The following is a 17936-nucleotide window of genomic DNA, read 5'->3' as shown; positions in this document are numbered from 1 at the left end:
TCCCCCGTGGGGATATTTGGTTGTTGCAGCAGTACAATAGAAACAACATAGATAAATACAGATAATAATGGTATAAAGAGTAAATAAATAATAAGGTACATAATAGAAACTCTAAACTATAGCATTTGGAGACAAATGACATTATAGAGTAGCAGAATTTTAATAAAGAATACATTACATAGATCAATTAAACATCCACATATTATACATGGAATAGTGAGGGAAATGAGACATGACATAAGTAGCAGTGCTGTAATAATATAGTATAGAATAATTTAATATATAGTAGAATACATCAATAAAACAGTAGAACTTAGTGTATGATATAACGTAATAGGTCGTATAATACTGCAATATAACATTGAATACAATATCTAGATATAATATAATATGGTATCATATGGAATAGTGTGGTGTATGCAATCAGTCCAGCAGAGAGACAGTGGAAAGGAAGAGGTGAGTGTTTTGAGTGGCCCAGACGTTGTGGAGAAATGGCTCTGTGTGTGTGTGTGTTCTAGTCGGTGGTTCACACTGCAGTTGTACAGTCTGATAGCAGCGGGCACAAAGGAGCGCCTGAAGCGCTCAGTTTTGAACTTGGGTGGGGATGATCCTGTGGCTGAATGAGCTGCCCATCTGCCACAGCTCGTCATGAAAGGGGTTGTCTAGGATGGCTTTATTTTTGCCCATCATCCGCCACTGACTCCAGACTGTCCAGTTTCAGCCCGACCACAGAGCTGGCCTTCCTCGTCAGCTTGGTGGGTCTGCTGGTCTTACCAGCGTTGATGCCACCAGTCCATCACACCACAGAACAGAACAGTGCGCTGATTACTACAGACTGCTAAAATATCTCCAGGAGCCTGCTGCACACACTGAAGGATCTGCGTCTCCTCAGGAAGAACAGTCTGCTCTGTCCCTTCCTGCAGAGGGCCTCGTTGTTGTGGGACCTGTCCAGTTTTTTATTGATTTGAACCCTAAGGTACTTGTAAGAGTCGACCCTCTCCACTTCCTCCCCCTGGATGGTAACAGGGACAGGGGCCTCCTATTCCTGCGGTAATCTAGCACCAGCTCTTTATGAGTTTTGTTGCTAATAATCTTTAATATTTATGTTTATCTCAGAGAGAGAACGTGGAGTCTCAGCCACCCAGCGACGATGTCATCAGAGAGTTGTCCAGGTCATTGCGGCAGGCGCTGGGCGTGTCCTTGTTTGGCATCGACGTCATCATCAACAACCAAACGGGCCAACACGCCGTCATCGACATCAATGCATTCCCTGGTAGGTGCAGCCTCCCATCCATAGGGGCAGGTTGTAGTTTATTTGGGTGTCTTGTTTGTTTTATTTTTATTATATTTATCTATAGTGACATGGGGGGTATTGCACAAAAGTAGAATCTATAAAACCAGAATAACCCATAAAGGGAGGCCTGACCTTTTTTTTTAATCTGTGCTGTATGAAAATTGCTGTTCATATTGTTGTTAAAAGTTTGATTAATATATAATGGCGGCATTTGAGATAATTAGAAAAGGCTGATACAGCAAATGTGTTTTAAATGAAGTCCTTAAGTGATGAAGGACAATGTTTAAAGTTCTATACATGTGCGTTTCAATAGTGGTTCTAACAATGACAGACTGGTCATATTTTAGTTGATTTATTTCGTTTTGTATTCTTGAACCATGTAGGATCATGTATATTACTCTACCACGTGCATTTTATTTAACATTCTTGGCACACAATTTGTGTCCTGTCAAGTAAACCGCGAGTATAATTTCAGAGGATTGTACAATTATAAAAACCTATCCAAATTCATCCATGATTTTAGTCTTAGTCCACTGGACCATTAGCTATATACTTTAGGCTGTAGTGTACATTCACAGGGAGAGGACACCTCAATGGTTTTTGACCTTATATTTTTCTGGAGGGAAATAATGAATACTCTGTGTCACGGTCATGTTTACAGTGTGCATTGATTGTATTATTTATCTTTATAGTTTATAGATTTCGGAGTACGATTTCTTCAGTGTCTTTCTTTTCTATGTCCACATATAGAGATATGAGGAAGCAAAGCGTATATGTAAAGACGGAAACTATGCCTCGCATTTTTCATTTGCAACGCTTTCTCTTGCTGTTTCATTACAACGGCCATTTTTTTTTTTTTTTTACTACAAATAATGTGTTTCACTTCATCATACTTCCTCAAGAAGAAGGGGTGGTGATGGTACAGTGGATATGACACATGCCTTTGGTGTGGGAGACTTGGGTTCGATTGTGTCCCTCAGCAAGACACTTAACCCATAGTAACCTCTGACATATATAACAATTGTGAGACGCTTTAAATAAAAGCATCAGGCAAATGACTTGTAAAAAGCTGCTGCTCACTCTATGTAAAGGATGCACATTACATTTTCTCCATTTTAGACTTAGCACATCTGTGATTGAGCTTGCGGTCATGAACGTGCATATATCGGAACAAAAGCACCTCAGCCTGGCTTGACCTTTTAAAACGCACCTAAGTTACACTCTGTTATTGTGGATTTCTAAATTCTGCTTTTGTGAAATAGATCCTCACATCTCAGGCATTGCATTAAAATGAATAATAATCCTATTTTATAAGGAGTACTGGATAGAAGACAATTGTACTATATAGCCTGGTTCCAGATCTTTGAAATGCTGCATACATGTGTTTTTTACTCTTCACTTTTTCAAATAATTGAGTAAAACGAAATGGCAGTTTACTCTGGTTATACTAAACTATGCTATACACGTAAAAAAGCTGCTACATCTGGAATCTGGTTCCAAGGCTGAATTAGCTGAACTGACTGATGTCCCCCTGTGTTGTCAGGTTATGAGGGCGTCCCAGAGTTTTTCAATGACCTTCTGAACCACATCACCAGCGTGCTTCAGAGTCACAACGCAGACTTCACCCCTGCCAGCGAGCAGCCCAAAGGCCTGCCGGTTAGCACCACGGTACCGAACGCCGCCCCGCCGCCCCCCGGCTGCTGCAGCCTGCTTGGGAAAGAGGCCAGCGGCAGCCCCTGGATCGTAGAGGGCGACGGAGGGCTGAAGGGCCCCCGTCAGAGACTGGGCTGCAACTCGGCCATGTCCCCAAACTTCCAGCAGCACTGTGTCTCCACGATAGCCACCAAGGCTTCCTCCCAGTGACTGATCCCCAGCCCCCACTCCGTTTGATCCCTGAGCAAAAAAAAAAAAGAAAAAAAGATGACAATGGTGACAATAATAATGAATAATAATTATGATGTTAATGATGATAATATATCTAATCAAAAACATTTTCCTATGTAGTTATTGAAAATGATGGTGATTGAGTGTAAGCTTTTTTCTCTCTGCCATTTTGTATTTTTTGTTTTGTCTAATGAGACTTAAAAGTACTGTAATGTGAACTTTTGGGAACTTTTGCCTAATAGCTGATTTTATTTTTCTCTCTTGTGTGAGTTCTCTTCAATTAAAGGGTCCAGATGAGGTAGCTAATGGGAAAGGTGGAATCAGGACTGGAGAAAGATGTGCCACTAGATGAGCAATGTATGATCTCTTGTGTCTCTCAAACATAAAAACACACACAGGTACGTCAACATTGCGACGGACTGTGCCAGCGATGTGTGTCTTCATTCTTGTCAATACCACTGACCCCTCTGAGGGGGAGAAAAGGTGTCTGAGTATTTGAACACTACTCCACAGATACTGGGCTGCTAAGTGACTGTGGCCAACCGATGGCAGCGGACATAATGAGTCTGAACACAAACAAGATAGTGTGGGGTTTTGTAAGTTTAAACAAACAGATAAGCGGTTTAATTTTCCGGTTGACATAAAATTTCCTTTGAGGGTAGGAAAACAAATCTTCAAAGATTTAAAAGATGGAAGTAAATCTCCATGACCATGACAATCCCGTTTATTTTTATTGATTGTTACACCAGTGTTTTACTGTATGTCAGGTGGCAGATGGTAGGTGTTCAACACACCGTGACCTTGTTAGAGTCCCACTTTGAGTCGCTCCGGTGCAGGAAGATGAGGATCACATTCCTTTTCGTGTTTGTGGATGTTTTCAGAGAATTCCATGATTTCTCAGACTTCCGGTGGGATCTTTTGAGATTTCTCTCATCACTTCATGGGTTTGTAATCTCCTTAAAAAGACTTCTCCACATGCCTTTAATGCTTGTATCTGTAATGTGAGCAAACGACTCCCTGAGGCCAACTTGACCTGAACAGTGTGTTAATCAGATAATTGTTTATCATAAATATCAATTATTCCTTTAAAATTAAGGTAAACGAGTGTTCAAATATCTGCTGATGGGTATTATTTTGATACCATTAAATGGCAACAGTCCAGATGATTGAGGATTTTTTTCTGCTTTAATATGTCTCATTTGATTTAGTTTCACTCTAACAACACTTAATTACACAAAATGTAGTTAAGGAAACCTTCAGTCCGGTCGGTCAATTTGCTTCATGCTGAACTACTCCATCTCCTGTTCCTGCTGCTGTATTTGTGTCACATGTTAAAATCATTGGGGGGGCAGTCAGGCTGTCAGGCTCTTGTTCCTAGTGTTCACTGTGAGATTTTTTTACTCCAATTTTGTTATAATCTTTGTCCTGATATCTACTAAGAGCAACTTTATTTTATTGAGATTTTATGTGGGAAAAAATGTTTTATATAAATGAAAATGAAAGCACTGGGATGTTTTTGAACAAACGGTGGATATTTACTAGAGGTATAGTAAAATGCTGGGTCTGGTTGTACAGGTGGTGACAAAGGGACAGATGGGCTCATGGTCGATGCTGTTGTCTCCCTCTAGCATCTAGTGGGAAGGAGTGCCAACGTGCAGAATTTTGCATTACTCTGAGCCTGCTTCTTCATCTTTTGTCCAAGAGAGCTCCTCCTAGCTGTTTTGTTTTTCTCCATTAGTATCCGGGGGACCTAACTGTCCTCTTGTTTGGCCTGTTTTTGTATATAATAGCGTCAGCGCAGCCATCTCACCAGCATCTCTCTGGGACAAAAGAATGCCAATGATGTTCTGAAAGTTGGTCTTCACTAGACACATCCTATTGTTTCAACAAAACGGTTAGTATCCTGTTTTAATCTCCTACAATTTGAGTGTCATGAAGCAATAATACATTCAGAATGTAAAGGTATTGCAGCAGGTTCAGGGGAACAATTCCTCATCTAGAAAATGGGACGAAAGGCTGATATCACACACAACTATACTGTGTGTCCTATGTTGTGTTCCTTATGCTTCTAAATGGGAAATAATTGGTTATTCCTACCATTGGTCATATCTGCAACCCAGATGGTGTCATGCTCCCAGTTTTCCCCTGAATGTTTACTACTTGGGTGTCTTGTACAGTACGTGTATATGCCTAGGCTTACATCCGTACAGTATGTTTTGTATCAGTTCTGTAATTGAGAGGAATCCAAAATTTTGCGACCTTTTTTTAATTGAACGGCCAATCCAACAGGGCAAAATAAACACTTGAAACCTTATCTGGCTCTATTTAATTCAGCGTTGTATTCCCAACTGAGAATTTGTAGGTAAACGCTGTCACGTCCAGTGTTTGGTCGAGTATAGTGAGGCCTAATATTTGGCCTTAAATTCACAACCTAGAACTGTTACATGAGACCAAAATGTCTTAATTCTCCTCAATCCAGTCAGTTGATCTCTTTTAGGGTCAGTATTAAATACTTTAATTTCTTTCCATAAAAATCCTTCATTAATATATCGAGCACAAAGAGAAGACTGCAAAACACAGTGCAGCATTTCTCCACTCAGCCTCCAGATGTTTATTGACTCAGCACTTATGAATCGCACATTTCATAGAATTGGAGACACAGTAAAAACAAACAAAAAAACACAGTTCATGACAAACTTTTTACAATAAGGCTGATTGGGACAAAATGGCTGCTTAGTAAAGTAAAAAATATATCTTTTCATAATCTTAGTCTTCTGTACATGTAAAAAACAAACAAACACAAAGATATATTTACAAGAACACCAGAGGTTTCTAATGCTATTTTCTGTCCTCTGCCAGGCCTCTGTGCTGCTCGGATGTTTTTTTTAAAGTACAGTGTTAATGAGGTTTTAAGTGATGTGCAGTGGGGTTGGCCAGCAGTCCCAGGATGGTGGAGAGACAGTGCAGCTTCTCCTTGACGTGCTCTGGCAACTTCTCATTCTCCTTATACCTGTGGAGAAGACAAACGTTGAGTTGTGAGCTGTCCACCAGCTGCAGCTGTCTCAATTACAAAGCTGATAAACACATTTCAGACATGTTTTGCACCTTGTGATCCTCCCCTCTGGAGACGTGTACGTGATGCAGGAAACTCCTGCCTGAACCACCAGCTGAGACCCGTCGTTGAACTGCACCCACACCTCTCCACTTGTCAGCTGCAGATACAAAATCAGAGATTCAGTCACAAAGACAATTCTTTGCTGATAATAGGATAACATTGGTTTAATTTCTTTTTTAATTATTACCTGGGATGCCCATCCAACATTGGGCACAAATATCGACTTAACTACTTTTCCTGTGTTTTGCACCGGGGAGCTTTTCTTACTCAAGCTGGCTGTGGTAAAATCTGAACCATCGTAGGAGATCATCTGAAAATAAGACCAATCTTGTTATAGTCTAGCTCTCAAAGCCTCTTAACCATCTGTTGGTATATCCTTAAGTGTAGGGCTGCGAGACACTCACTGAAGGAGTGATTTGTGGAGGTTGAGGAGGTGAAGCTGCATCAGGAGGCACCGGGTGGGAGGGCAAGGACGATGAGCATGGGGAGTCTGGGTTGGCAGGTCTCCTAGGAAGGGTCATGTACACAAAACTAACATTAGCCACACGGGGCGACATTAAAAAACAAAAAATATACAAATAACAGCAGGGCCTTCTTACCTGCCAATAGTTATGGGGAAGAAAGGGACTTTCTTGGTGCTGCGTTGCTCCTCTGCTGTGATGGCGGCCTCCAGGGACAAACACATGCTGTGGCCCTCGTCAGACAGCTCCACATACAGCCTGCTCTCTGGGCTCAGGCCACTCAGCCCCACCTCGCCCTTCACCGTGTACGACTTCCCGCTCTTCTCCACCACTCGCACCAGCTCTGACGTCTTGTGGGTCTTTGCTCCTACACAACAAGTGTATAAATATTAACTCAGAAACAAAAAGGGCAGTGCAGCTTCTTTCTCGGCTAGAAAACGTTTCAATAAACACATTTGACTCACCATCGTAAAAGCAAACTTCCAGGTCTGCATTGGGAGAGTTCTCCATCAGCATGACCTTTGCATACTTGGTGTAAAGGGTCACTTTTGGAGACTTGGATTTCACCAGCTGCACAAACTTGGAGGCATATTGGTACTTCTTCCAGTATTTGTCTGTGTCAAAAAATAAATAAATCAATAAACGTACCAATTTCTAATTTTATACAAGCTGTTGTTACTGGGTGTGATGCATCCATCTGAATAATACCTGGAAGGTCATCGTAGCTACAAATCAGAATATCTTCTGGAGGAGCAGGAGGACAGTCCAGGACAGGAAAACCCTTTCCATGATTAGGCTGGTATATTGTGACCTACAGAAGATGACAATAATACGTTTTATATTATATTATGCCACCAGCCTTGTGTTATATCATGTTGTTATACTACCCCCTATCAGTCACATATGCAACATTTCAGAGAGATACTTCAGAGTGAGCTCACCATTAAACCATCACAGGAAATCCGAAGGACTTCTTTGACCCTCTCTTGACCATTTTGGCATTTTAACAACTCCATACAGACTTCACCTGTGTCCAGAATGCTCACCTGTAGGAAATACATGAAAGACAAAGAAGACAATTATCTCAACTGCCCACAAAGTGAACATTAACAGAGTTTCAAAAGAACGAAAAATATTTTAATATCTTACAACTGCACTTTTGGTCTTCTGTCTGATGGGCTTTAGTCTGGACGCACACAGGGGCGGGACTATGTCTCGCAGCGTTTTCTTCTCTTTAACCACACTGGGTTTGGCTGGAGGGAGCTTTAGCTCTCTGCCGTGAGGAGGTTGCAACTCTGCTCCAGGTATATTTTCCCTGTACGAGTTAGAGTTGGAGGGAAGGTTGTGGTGCATGTGGTGCTGGTTGTGGGACGGGGGGTTCACGCTTCGGCCCATGGGCTTGTCTGTCCAGGAATTGTGAACCCCCAATGGTCCTCTGCTGCTATTGAAGCTGCCGCTGCTGCTGTGAGTGCTGCCATCTGTGGGCCTCTGCCCAGAAGCTGAGAAAGAAATGAATATATTTGGAAAGATCTTGTTTAACAGGAAGGTTTTTATTGTGTTTAGAGGTGGTTGGAGCCTATGCTGGTCTCTATATCGAAGGGTAAATCCTCTACTAACAATGGATCATTTTATTTACAGCCATTTGTCACTTGAATGTCCCCAACCAAGCCACTAAACTACCTAAACGTTGCCATGAATGATACAACCAACTAAATTAACAATGCTGAAAGTCGTCTCATACACACAGATAATCAAAAACACACACATCAATTTTACCCTCATTATTGAGCCAATTAGTAACTCCCTCCAGGTCTTGAAATTGCAAGTTTGGTGGATGTGCGGTCTGTGTCGACAACAAATACCCAGAACTGAAACAGAAGTGCAATCTGTTAGTCTCATTAAATTTGTAAAAAAGACTAGAAGATCATATTGTATATAGACAGACTTCTTACTGTGGTGACTGTTTGACGGGGGGAGAGGTGAACCTTCCGTGCTCTGAAAATGGGTGCTGATTGGAGGACATGGGGAAGACTGGTCTCCCTAAACCAGTCAGAGTCTCCTCTGAGTGGCATCTCCCCAGCTCGGGGTGACTCGCCCCCTGGCCTGATGCAGAAGAGGCCGAGAGATCTGAAGAGTGAGCCCTCCTCAGGAAGCGAGAAGGAGGCTGCTCGCTGTCTCCACCATGAAACCCCCTGCTCCTACCCTCTCTGGGAAATCTGTCCGCCGGATGCTGCTGCTGCTGCTGCTGCCACTGGTCTCCATCCTCAAAACAGGCGCTGCTGGGTTGGCGTGGAAGACTTGGAATGGGCGCCATTCGGTTTGGCAAGGCAGAGCCAAGCATGTGCCTGGTTCTCCTCTGGAGGCGGCTGCTGCTGCTGGCTGAGGTGGAGGAGGTGCAGGCTGTGGAGATGGTGGCAATACCGCTGTCCATGGATCCTTCATCCCCCAACCCCAGCTCCTTGGTCCTGACCAGCAGGCTCCGGGTCATAAACGGGTGGTCTAGCACTGCCGAGAGGCTGGGCCGCAGGGCGGGGTCCTTCCGCAGCAACTGATAGATCAGGTCCTTAGCCTCCAGAGAAACATGGCTAGGCATTTCATACTCCCCAAGAACTACTTTAGACAGAGTATGTTTGACTGTGTCTGTGTCAAACGGAGGGCGACCAACCAGGAACGCGTAGAACATGCACCCCAGTGACCAGACATCTGATTCGAGGCCATGAGCACTGCGAGTGGCCACCTCTGGGGAGATGTAGTTGGGTGTCCCGCACATTGTGAAGTGCTTTTCACTTGGGAGTTTGAGCTGAGTGGCCAGGCCAAAGTCTGCTATCTTAACATTCATGTTGCTAGTCAGCAAAAGGTTCGACAAGGTCAGATCTCGATGCAGGATGCCATGGGCGTGTAAATACAGCATTCCTTTCACTATTTGATGCATCAAATGTCTTGCTGTGGAACACAAACAACAATTTCTTTAAAGGGCAGGCAGCTTGCAAAACTGAACCTCAGTTAACCTATGACTGCAACACACTTCAAAATTGTATTTTCAAAATAAAATAGTTCTTCCTTACTTTCGTCCTCACAGAAAGCTATCTCCTTCTCTTTAAGGTACCGACTCATCTCTCCATTGTGGCACATCTCCAACACCAAGTACACATAGTTGCTGTCCTCAAAGTAGTTGTAGAGCTTAAATAAAGACGTGACATGTAATACAGTATTTATTGTCATGTCAAAGTGAGTGCAACAAAATCTACAACACATTTGATCTTATGGGTAAAACTATCCAATACTTGTCTAGACTTATTGTATTGCTTTGGTCAAGACTAGTCGTATGATGTATGAATTTCCCACCAGTATCTAGAAAAAGAAAAAAAGCCGGTTCTCCTAGTTAATCTTAAAAGACATAATAATGAGAACCGTAAGAAGACAATAACACTGAACAAAAGTAATTACAGAGGGTTGTCCACATTACATAACCATGACAACGATAGCACAGAGCTCATATACATAGACTCATACACAGATGTTTGGGAGCAACTATAAATGTAGGGTTTTTTCACGTCCCAAAAACAATTGAGTCTCTGCAGTTAGTGCCGTTTGTATTTAACCACAAACCTGGCACATCATGAAGTTACTTCTGTTTCTACTTAAAGTGTGTTTCACAACAGAATAGTGTTTTTATTATTATTCATTTTACATAGAGGAAAATAAGCCATCAATGTCGCACAGAACGTCTAAATGGGAAAGAAAATAGAGTTACAGCAGACTGTATGTAGTTTAATAATAAGCAACAGTGGTAAATTACCCTATAGCATATTAAATTATAAAAATGTCCAGCCAATGTTACCTCAAGTACAGAAGGATGTTTCAATCGGCAATGAATCTCCACCTCGTTTGTCACACGCTGGACCATGCCAGCTTTGTGCATTGCTTTTTTGTCAATCTGCAGATGGGAACAACAGAGATAATTATACATCTGCCACTCATACCATCAATGTGCCATGTGTTACAGGTGGTGTGGTCTGGTGGCTAGTAGTCAATCTGTCTGTCGCCCACAATGACAGTGAACTATTCAGACTTAATTTGTGAGGAGTCGAGGGACCACAAGAAGCCCTTGGGAGACAACTAAGGTCTAACGATCCAAACAGTTTACACTTCAACTGTCAGTCGCTAGCAACAGCTTGGGTGTTGGTTAAGAGTCTACATTACTGGTAAAGCATGTAGGGCTGGGCGATATGGAGAAAATCTAATATCCCAATATTTTTGACCAAATACCTCGATATTGATACTGCAACAATATTGTACTGTTGACTATTGGTGCTTTCACAAAACATTTACACAATGAGATTTTTCATAAATAGTCAACAGTAACGTGGCTATAATAACTAAGTGAATAAAGGCAAATAATAGAACAGTAACAACAGCCTGGTATGTTAAGAAAACGACTTAACTTTACTATAATGCAGCATTTAAAACCAGGAAAAGATGACACTTATGCCATCTTACAATATCCAAAATCTAAGACGATATCTTGTCTCATATCATATATGGATACAATATTGATATATTGCCCAGCTCTATTTGCTATAATAACTTAATACCACAAGATGGTGGGATTCTTACCATTTTGATAGCAACCTCCAGACCAGTCTTTACTGATTTCGCCCGATAAACACATGCAAAGGAGCCTTTGCCAAGGAGGGTGAGGACCTTAAAATCCTACATCAGAAGACAAAAAAGAAAATAAACATTAAGTTTTACAAACGATACATTGTATTTGCAGAGAAATGTAACAAATGTGTTCAAATTAAATTCAATTTTAATTACGTCACAAAGAGGATCTTTAAAAAGCATGATACCTCGATCCTAAGCTCCTGAGCATAAGATAAACATTTCTCCTCATCTCTGCTGGCTTGGTTGTCAGCAGATAGGTTTTGACAGAAATAGTAAATATCTTGATAAAACATCGTCCCTCTAGACTGCGACATGATGGCTGTACAGCAAAACAGACAACCCAACGTCTATGTCACATAGCGTAAATCCTCCCACAACAAACCTTAACTGTCAAACATGCCACCAACACCTGACGCTGTCATATGGCCAACCAAAACCTTTAATTATCCCGGCTCTCTTGCCGCTAACGAAGGCCACCTGGGGCCGTTTCCTAGCAGCATGTTGAATTACCGAACGGATAAACTGAGGAGAAACAACAGTGATTGTCCCGGGAGATCCAGGGTAAGGTTACACAGTCAGGTAGCGAGCAGCAACATAACGCTGGCAGCACCGACAACACTGACATTAATAATAACAGTAATGATATAGCAAGATAAAGTAAAAAAAATAAAGAAACTAACCTATCGACGTTACCTTGGCACCATATTGACGTTAGCAAAAAGTTAGTGATGCATTTCAGTTAAACGTATCAAATTGAACGCTTTCTTGACACTTTAGACATGTAGTGACACACGTCTACACATGGAACACAATCTACTTAACAGCTCAACTAAAACTTCATTTTAGTTAGCTTAACGCTACGTTATCAAACAGAGTTAACGTTAGTTTGGAGTTGTTAGCTTGTGGGCGTTAGCGTTAGCCCAACATAAGAACTCACCTCAATTTTATCGCCGATCGAAACACTCATCGTGCCTGGTTATCGCCTTGCAGGTCCGTGCAAGTTTGCAATAAAATCCTTTTTGATCGATTAAGTGCATCGATAGTCTGCACGGGAGTCTTCAGAGGGCAAATAAATGTTGTTCTTGTGTTCCCCCCAAAACTTTGCCATTTCTTCCATTTTGAAAATATCCGCCCGTTACTCTCATGGCTACGTCACATTCACGTCACATGACAACAATCAGGATTTGCCACGCCTCCCATACAGAGTAGACGCAAGCTCCTCGTTGTACTACTAAACTATATTAAAAAATTACTCGTTAAAGTGTACTTAAAGGTAGGGTTTTATACTGCTATCTTAGTTTGAACTTGTACAAATAATTCTGTATTAGTAAAGCGTATGTATGTGTTCAGGTCATTTTTTGACTTTTTAACATAGAGGTTGTGCATTCTGTGAGAACCAGTGTTCAAAATTAAATAAGTAAATTATATGTTGTGAAATAAGCAATAAGACGATAACGAAAAAATATTTAATATAACGATGATATGGGGAAATTATTTAGTATTCGTTTTTACCTCGTTCAATTTTAAGGAAATGTAATGTAATCTAGGGTTGCAACTAATATTCTCATAGTTATGAGTTATGGTTAATCTGATGAGTATTTTGTTGACTAATTATTTGTTCTGTTTGTTCTTTTCAATTATTTGTTATATTAAATATACAAAAATAAAACATTCATCACAATTTCCCAGAATTTTGTCCAAAACCTAAATATAGTCAGTCTACAATGACAGTAAAAAACAAACAATTAATGAATCTACTTATCTATTAATCAACTAGAATTTCTGTTCTAGTTTCCTAAATTACAATTACAAAACTGCATGTTATCTGTGATCACATGATTAGTATTTCTTTATATCTGCTTTATTCATTTAGTTTGAATACTTAGGGGCTCCACAAACAGTAGCCCTTAAAGTTTTATTTTACCTACGACAAGTCAACAAATTACCCTGCAGGTGTGTGTCCATAACCACAGGCCTTCAGTTCATCTCTGCATGTATAATTATAGATCCACAATAATTGTATAGTTATGTCAACAACAGGGGTCCCCCTTGTTTTGTATTTTTTGCAGATCCAGATTAGTTACAGTTTTGTAACTTTTCTACATTTTTTAGCTTTACTCAGACAGAAGTGCAGTATCGATCTGGCCAAATATGATGCAGAAAATCAAATTTCAGACCAAAGCCATTTTGTCTTACAGACAAATATATTTATTTTTCCCATCTTGAAATCCCATAACGTAAGTGTGGAACAATGCAAGAAAAAAAAAAGGATATATAGGCAACCTATCACTTCCTAAAGAGAGTTGATGTATCAAGCATTGCCACTGTACTAGGAATGTTATTTATGTACATATATTATTATATGCTAACTGTTCTTATTTACTAAAATAGTATTTACAGTTTCTAGTAGCGCAACGATTAATCGATTAGTTGTCAACTTTTAAATTAATCACCAACTATTTTGATAATTGTTTAGTTGGTTTGAGTAATTTGTTTTAATACAAAAGTAAAAATCCTTTTGATTCCAGCTTGTTAAATGTTAATATTTTCTAGTTTCTTCTCTCCTCTGTAACAGTAAACTGAATATCTTTAAGTTGTGGACAGAAGAAGACATTTGAGGCTGTCTTGGGTTTTTGTGAAACACTGATCCAAATTTTTCACCCTTTTATAAACCAAACAATTAATCGAGAAAATAATCAACCAATGAATCGTGAGTTGCAGCCCTAGTTTCTAGACAGACATAATTTTAAACTTGTTAAATATAATAATATAATTTGTAGTATTGCATACAAATTAATAGTTCAGCAATAGCAATTGTTTGGACAGCACTAAGTGTTTCTCCTTTGAGTGGTAGGATTTACTGCTAAGACTGGATGCTTATGAGACACATGGAATGCAAACACAAAGGACACCTTCCTTTGTAGTACAGAGGAAACAGTTTTACATCAGAATCAGTGTAATCTACAGCATCATTCTTTCATTTATTAAGTGCGTCAAATCTTTGAGAGAGTAAAGCACACCATTGTCACATATAAGGATGAAAACAAAAATCTGAAAAGGTAACGTCCAATGGGTGGGGGAGATACAAAAAAGAAATCCACGAAAGTGGCTGGTAATGATTGAGAAACGGTCCCTGGTACTGATGTTTCTACTGTCTAAATGGTCGGTTGTAGTAAATGCGATGATGGTTGAAGAGTTTTCTTCTCCGATACTGGTCTCAGTCCACCTCCATCTCTTTTGTGCCAGGCTTTGTCTGCTGGCTTCCCTTTGCGTCTACCTTCCCTTCTGCTCCTTGTTTGGCTGTAGGGCCATTATGAGCTCCACTGTTTTGGTCATTCACTTCAGGGGCCTCCTCCACTGTGGGTTTTGGCTTGTTGATGACTGGATAACATATATCTTCTAGTTCCTGGTGAGTAAGAGACATAAAATGTTTTGGCAAAAGAAACTTCTTGCTAATTAAAGTAAGAATTGAATCTAAAATTAGTAATTCACATACCTGTATTTTGGCAATGATTTCTGCTACTTTAACAACGGGATCTTGAGTAATGCAGAGTTTGCTCTGTGCGTTCATCATGCCGTTCATCCAACCCATGCTTTCATTCACACACTTCTCCACAGTGCTCATTTCCCCGGCACTCAAATGCAGGTATCGCTCATCCTAGGGAAGAATTCAGGACAAGAAAATTACTAATCCAAAAGACTTTAGGTGAAAGTAACTAAAGCCAACCAAAAAAAACATGTGCAAGTCAGAAAGACAGCTAAACAACAAAACAGACTTGTGTGTTAAATATCACACAGGTAAAACACATTGCAATTGCACTGTCAATTTCTCAGATCTGGATGACTAAAAATGTTCATAGACAGATAGTCCTGCAATAGCAATTACTTAATGCCTGGTTAGCTGTCATTCTGACTTGCACATTTACAAAATCAGATTATTAAAGAAGATGTAAATGCATTGCATCCCTAGAGCAAAAGGAGTTACCTTCTGATTATAGAAATCCACCAACTTCATGTAGAATTGCAGTTTCTTTCCAAGCTCTTCAAAAGCCCTCGGCCTGTCCTCGTGCTCTCTGTGCCGATCCTGAATGGGTTGGCCCAACCTCTGGAAAATAACAGAATTAATGATAATATTGACAGTTATTCCTACTTTAAAAATTTTAAAAACCTTTAAAATGCCTCTTTGAGCTCAGTCATAGAGCTGTTTCCAGTATCATAAAATCCCATTTGAGATTGAAAATATAAATTTCCTTGGATTAAAAACAAACCTTGAGTGCACCCAGCTTCTCCTCATAGACTTGTTTGGGTTGGTCCTCTCCATCCTCATACAGCCAGTTCTCTGTGTCCTCCAGCATCAGCGTCAGTCGGTTGCTGTCCTGTTATTAATGGCAAAACATAAAACAGACATTAAGTAATACAGTCAGTATATAAATTGCTTGGCACATCAACAGTAAGAACGCTGCACTCACCTCCTCAGTGATATACTTTTCATAGATCCCACAAAGTTTGTCCCGCAGATCATACACATACTCCTCAACAGCATTTTTAGCATCATTCAGCTCTTTAACCAATTTGTCCTGGACTATCATCTGATGCTGTGAGGAAAAAACAAACATGTCACAAGGGAGCAAAGCATTGCCAACAATACATTTATATTATAATGTTATCTGACTAACAAGATCCCAAACTATAGTGTCAACATTGAGTTTAATGAGAACTTCTGACACATTCAAGGAAACATTAACTGATTGATACAGAGTAGCTTTAATTGCAATCGTGTTGTTTCTGTCTGGAAAATTGTTAGCTGCTAGATTTTTATAGAATGGCTGGACATTTTAAAATCTGCAAAACAAGTAATTCCCCTAAAATAGTGCTGGGACAGATTCGGCCAATCAGTAGCATTAAACAAACACTGTGGCTCCTTGTTGGGCCAATCAGTGCTTTATATTTTTATATATATATATATATATATATATATATATATATATATATATATATATATATATATATATATATATATATATATATATATATAATTTAAATAATAAATGCCATAATGATAACAAATAGAAGTCACCACAATCACCATGGGAAACATTCCCAGACCACAACAGGAGTACAGCGCATATCAAGCACATATCGGGTTTTAATTCCACTCCATCCATTAATGCTGAGGTAAATAGCATTTCACTCAGACTGCCGGTGCATCTCATTCCCCTTATTTGATAGCTCCTCGGCCCTCAGCAGATCTAGAAGTTGTTCTGGCCCTCTTTCGTGAGGGCTTTCACAAAGCTCTTGTTCCTGGCCCGAGGCTTAAAGATCAAGGAGAGATCTCTGAGGAGCTATGAGCGAGGATACGTGAGAGCGGCCACCCATACAGCTGACGTATTCACGTGTTGCTTCAGAGGAAAGGATGCCTCATCCCTCTAAAAACACATTTTTTCGCTACCTCTCTCCTCCCATGATTTCCTTCGTCTCTCCCAAGCTTCATCAGTGGGACGGACTAAGACGCGATGAAGGGAGGCAAGTGAAGGAGCCGGAGATGCAATTCAAGAGAAGTGAGAAGCACCTCATGACTCTGCTTTTCCAAAGGCCAGTAGAAGCACTCACCTCATACTCCACAAAGTCGTTAAGGACATCACTGTCAAGCTGTCGAATGTTGTTGGCCACAATAGGCAGGTCAATACTCTTCACCTTGACTTTGGGCTTGCTACCCCCCGCTGCTGGGTCCTGCTTTTCCCCAGAAGTCCCCTCCTGGATTTGGAAACCAGAAAACACAATTCATTCTTTGAGCTATAGTCCTTACAGAACTTCTTTTGGAATTCTACAGTTTTTTAATACTATTTAATAAATGTACAGAATGTGCATAATATATGTACAGAATGTACAGTATTATTAAATAAATACATAAAAAACTAATATTGTAAGATTGTATACTATTTCTGTAGATATGCATCCATTTGCACTATTTACATACATCTACTATCTTACAATTTGCATTTTTTGATCATTTTCCCAATTTATTTATGTTTAGAGTATGTTAACCTACTTAATACCATTGTCAAATCTGCTACAGAAGTAAACCATTAGGGTCATTTAAATCTATCTCAATATAGACTAGAATATAGATGTCTGAGAGGCTAAATGTGTTTTTGACCAGCAATATTGGTTTCTGTATAATATATCTGAATATAAACACATGATACTGTTATATGCTTCCAAAAAATATCTTTACATCTCTAAATTCAAGTCCAGCTGACCTTACTGCTGGAACTGTCGTCCTCATTCTGCTGGTCCCACTGGCTTTGGCCTTCCGGGTCCACCTGCATTTTGGTCTGAGACACAACACTGATTCAGTTATTTAATCCTAGTCAGATTAGATATAAATAACAAAATATTTCATTTGAGTTGTAATTTAAAAACCAGTACAAACTTAATGTACAGTTGTGTTCGAAATAATAGCAGTGCCTTTAGAAAAATGAGTAAATGTCAAAATTCTTCAAAGAAATTGTAC

The 17936-nt window shown here is 40.0% G+C and overlaps 3 protein-coding genes across 5 annotated transcripts in view; 1 reads left to right on the top strand and 2 right to left on the bottom strand.

Annotated features, from left to right (window-relative positions):
- The window catches only part of itpk1b (inositol-tetrakisphosphate 1-kinase b), a 33639-nt gene extending 28147 nt beyond the window's left edge, over positions 1–5492 (top strand). For 2 of the 3 annotated variants that reach the window (XM_034858832.1, XM_034858833.1), the window contains exons 10-11: positions 1117–1273; positions 2838–5492. In XM_034858832.1, the coding sequence (XP_034714723.1) occupies positions 1117–1273; positions 2838–3157 (477 nt within the window). In that variant the 3' untranslated portion in view covers positions 3158–5492. Of the gene's footprint in view, positions 1–715; positions 977–1116; positions 1274–2837 lie in introns of all 3 variants that reach the window. The other variant, XM_034858834.1, reaches the window with a different exon arrangement.
- Positions 5493–5761: 269 nt separating this feature from the next.
- Positions 5762–12603, bottom strand: plk4 (polo-like kinase 4 (Drosophila)). Its single transcript, XM_034858760.1, has 15 exons — positions 12360–12603; positions 11372–11467; positions 10596–10691; positions 9820–9934; positions 8707–9697; positions 8531–8622; positions 7904–8253; positions 7696–7800; positions 7463–7565; positions 7219–7368; positions 6893–7121; positions 6698–6800; positions 6481–6603; positions 6284–6390; positions 5762–6188 (listed from the first exon to the last, which is right to left on the bottom strand). The coding sequence occupies exons 1-15, from the start codon at positions 12387–12389 to the stop codon at positions 6077–6079; spliced, it is 2802 nt and encodes a 933-aa protein (XP_034714651.1). The 5' UTR covers positions 12390–12603; the 3' UTR covers positions 5762–6076.
- A 1003-nt stretch (positions 12604–13606) lies between these two features.
- The window catches only part of hspa4l (heat shock protein 4 like), a 9078-nt gene continuing 4748 nt past the window's right edge, over positions 13607–17936 (bottom strand). Inside the window, exons 13-19 of the mRNA XM_034858783.1 lie at positions 17683–17757; positions 17033–17176; positions 15892–16017; positions 15691–15798; positions 15408–15527; positions 14919–15080; positions 13607–14828 (exon numbers count right to left, since the gene is read on the bottom strand). Coding sequence (XP_034714674.1) covers positions 14640–14828; positions 14919–15080; positions 15408–15527; positions 15691–15798; positions 15892–16017; positions 17033–17176; positions 17683–17757 — 924 coding nt within the window. The 3' untranslated portion in view covers positions 13607–14639. The remainder of the gene's footprint in view (positions 14829–14918; positions 15081–15407; positions 15528–15690; positions 15799–15891; positions 16018–17032; positions 17177–17682; positions 17758–17936) is intronic.

Source organism: Etheostoma cragini, chromosome 20 (genome assembly GCF_013103735.1).
Source record: "Etheostoma cragini isolate CJK2018 chromosome 20, CSU_Ecrag_1.0, whole genome shotgun sequence".
Classification (NCBI taxonomy): domain Eukaryota; kingdom Metazoa; phylum Chordata; class Actinopteri; order Perciformes; family Percidae; genus Etheostoma; species Etheostoma cragini.
The sequence above is the reverse complement of the archived record's forward strand: the minus strand, read 5'-3'. Positions and strand labels throughout refer to the sequence as shown.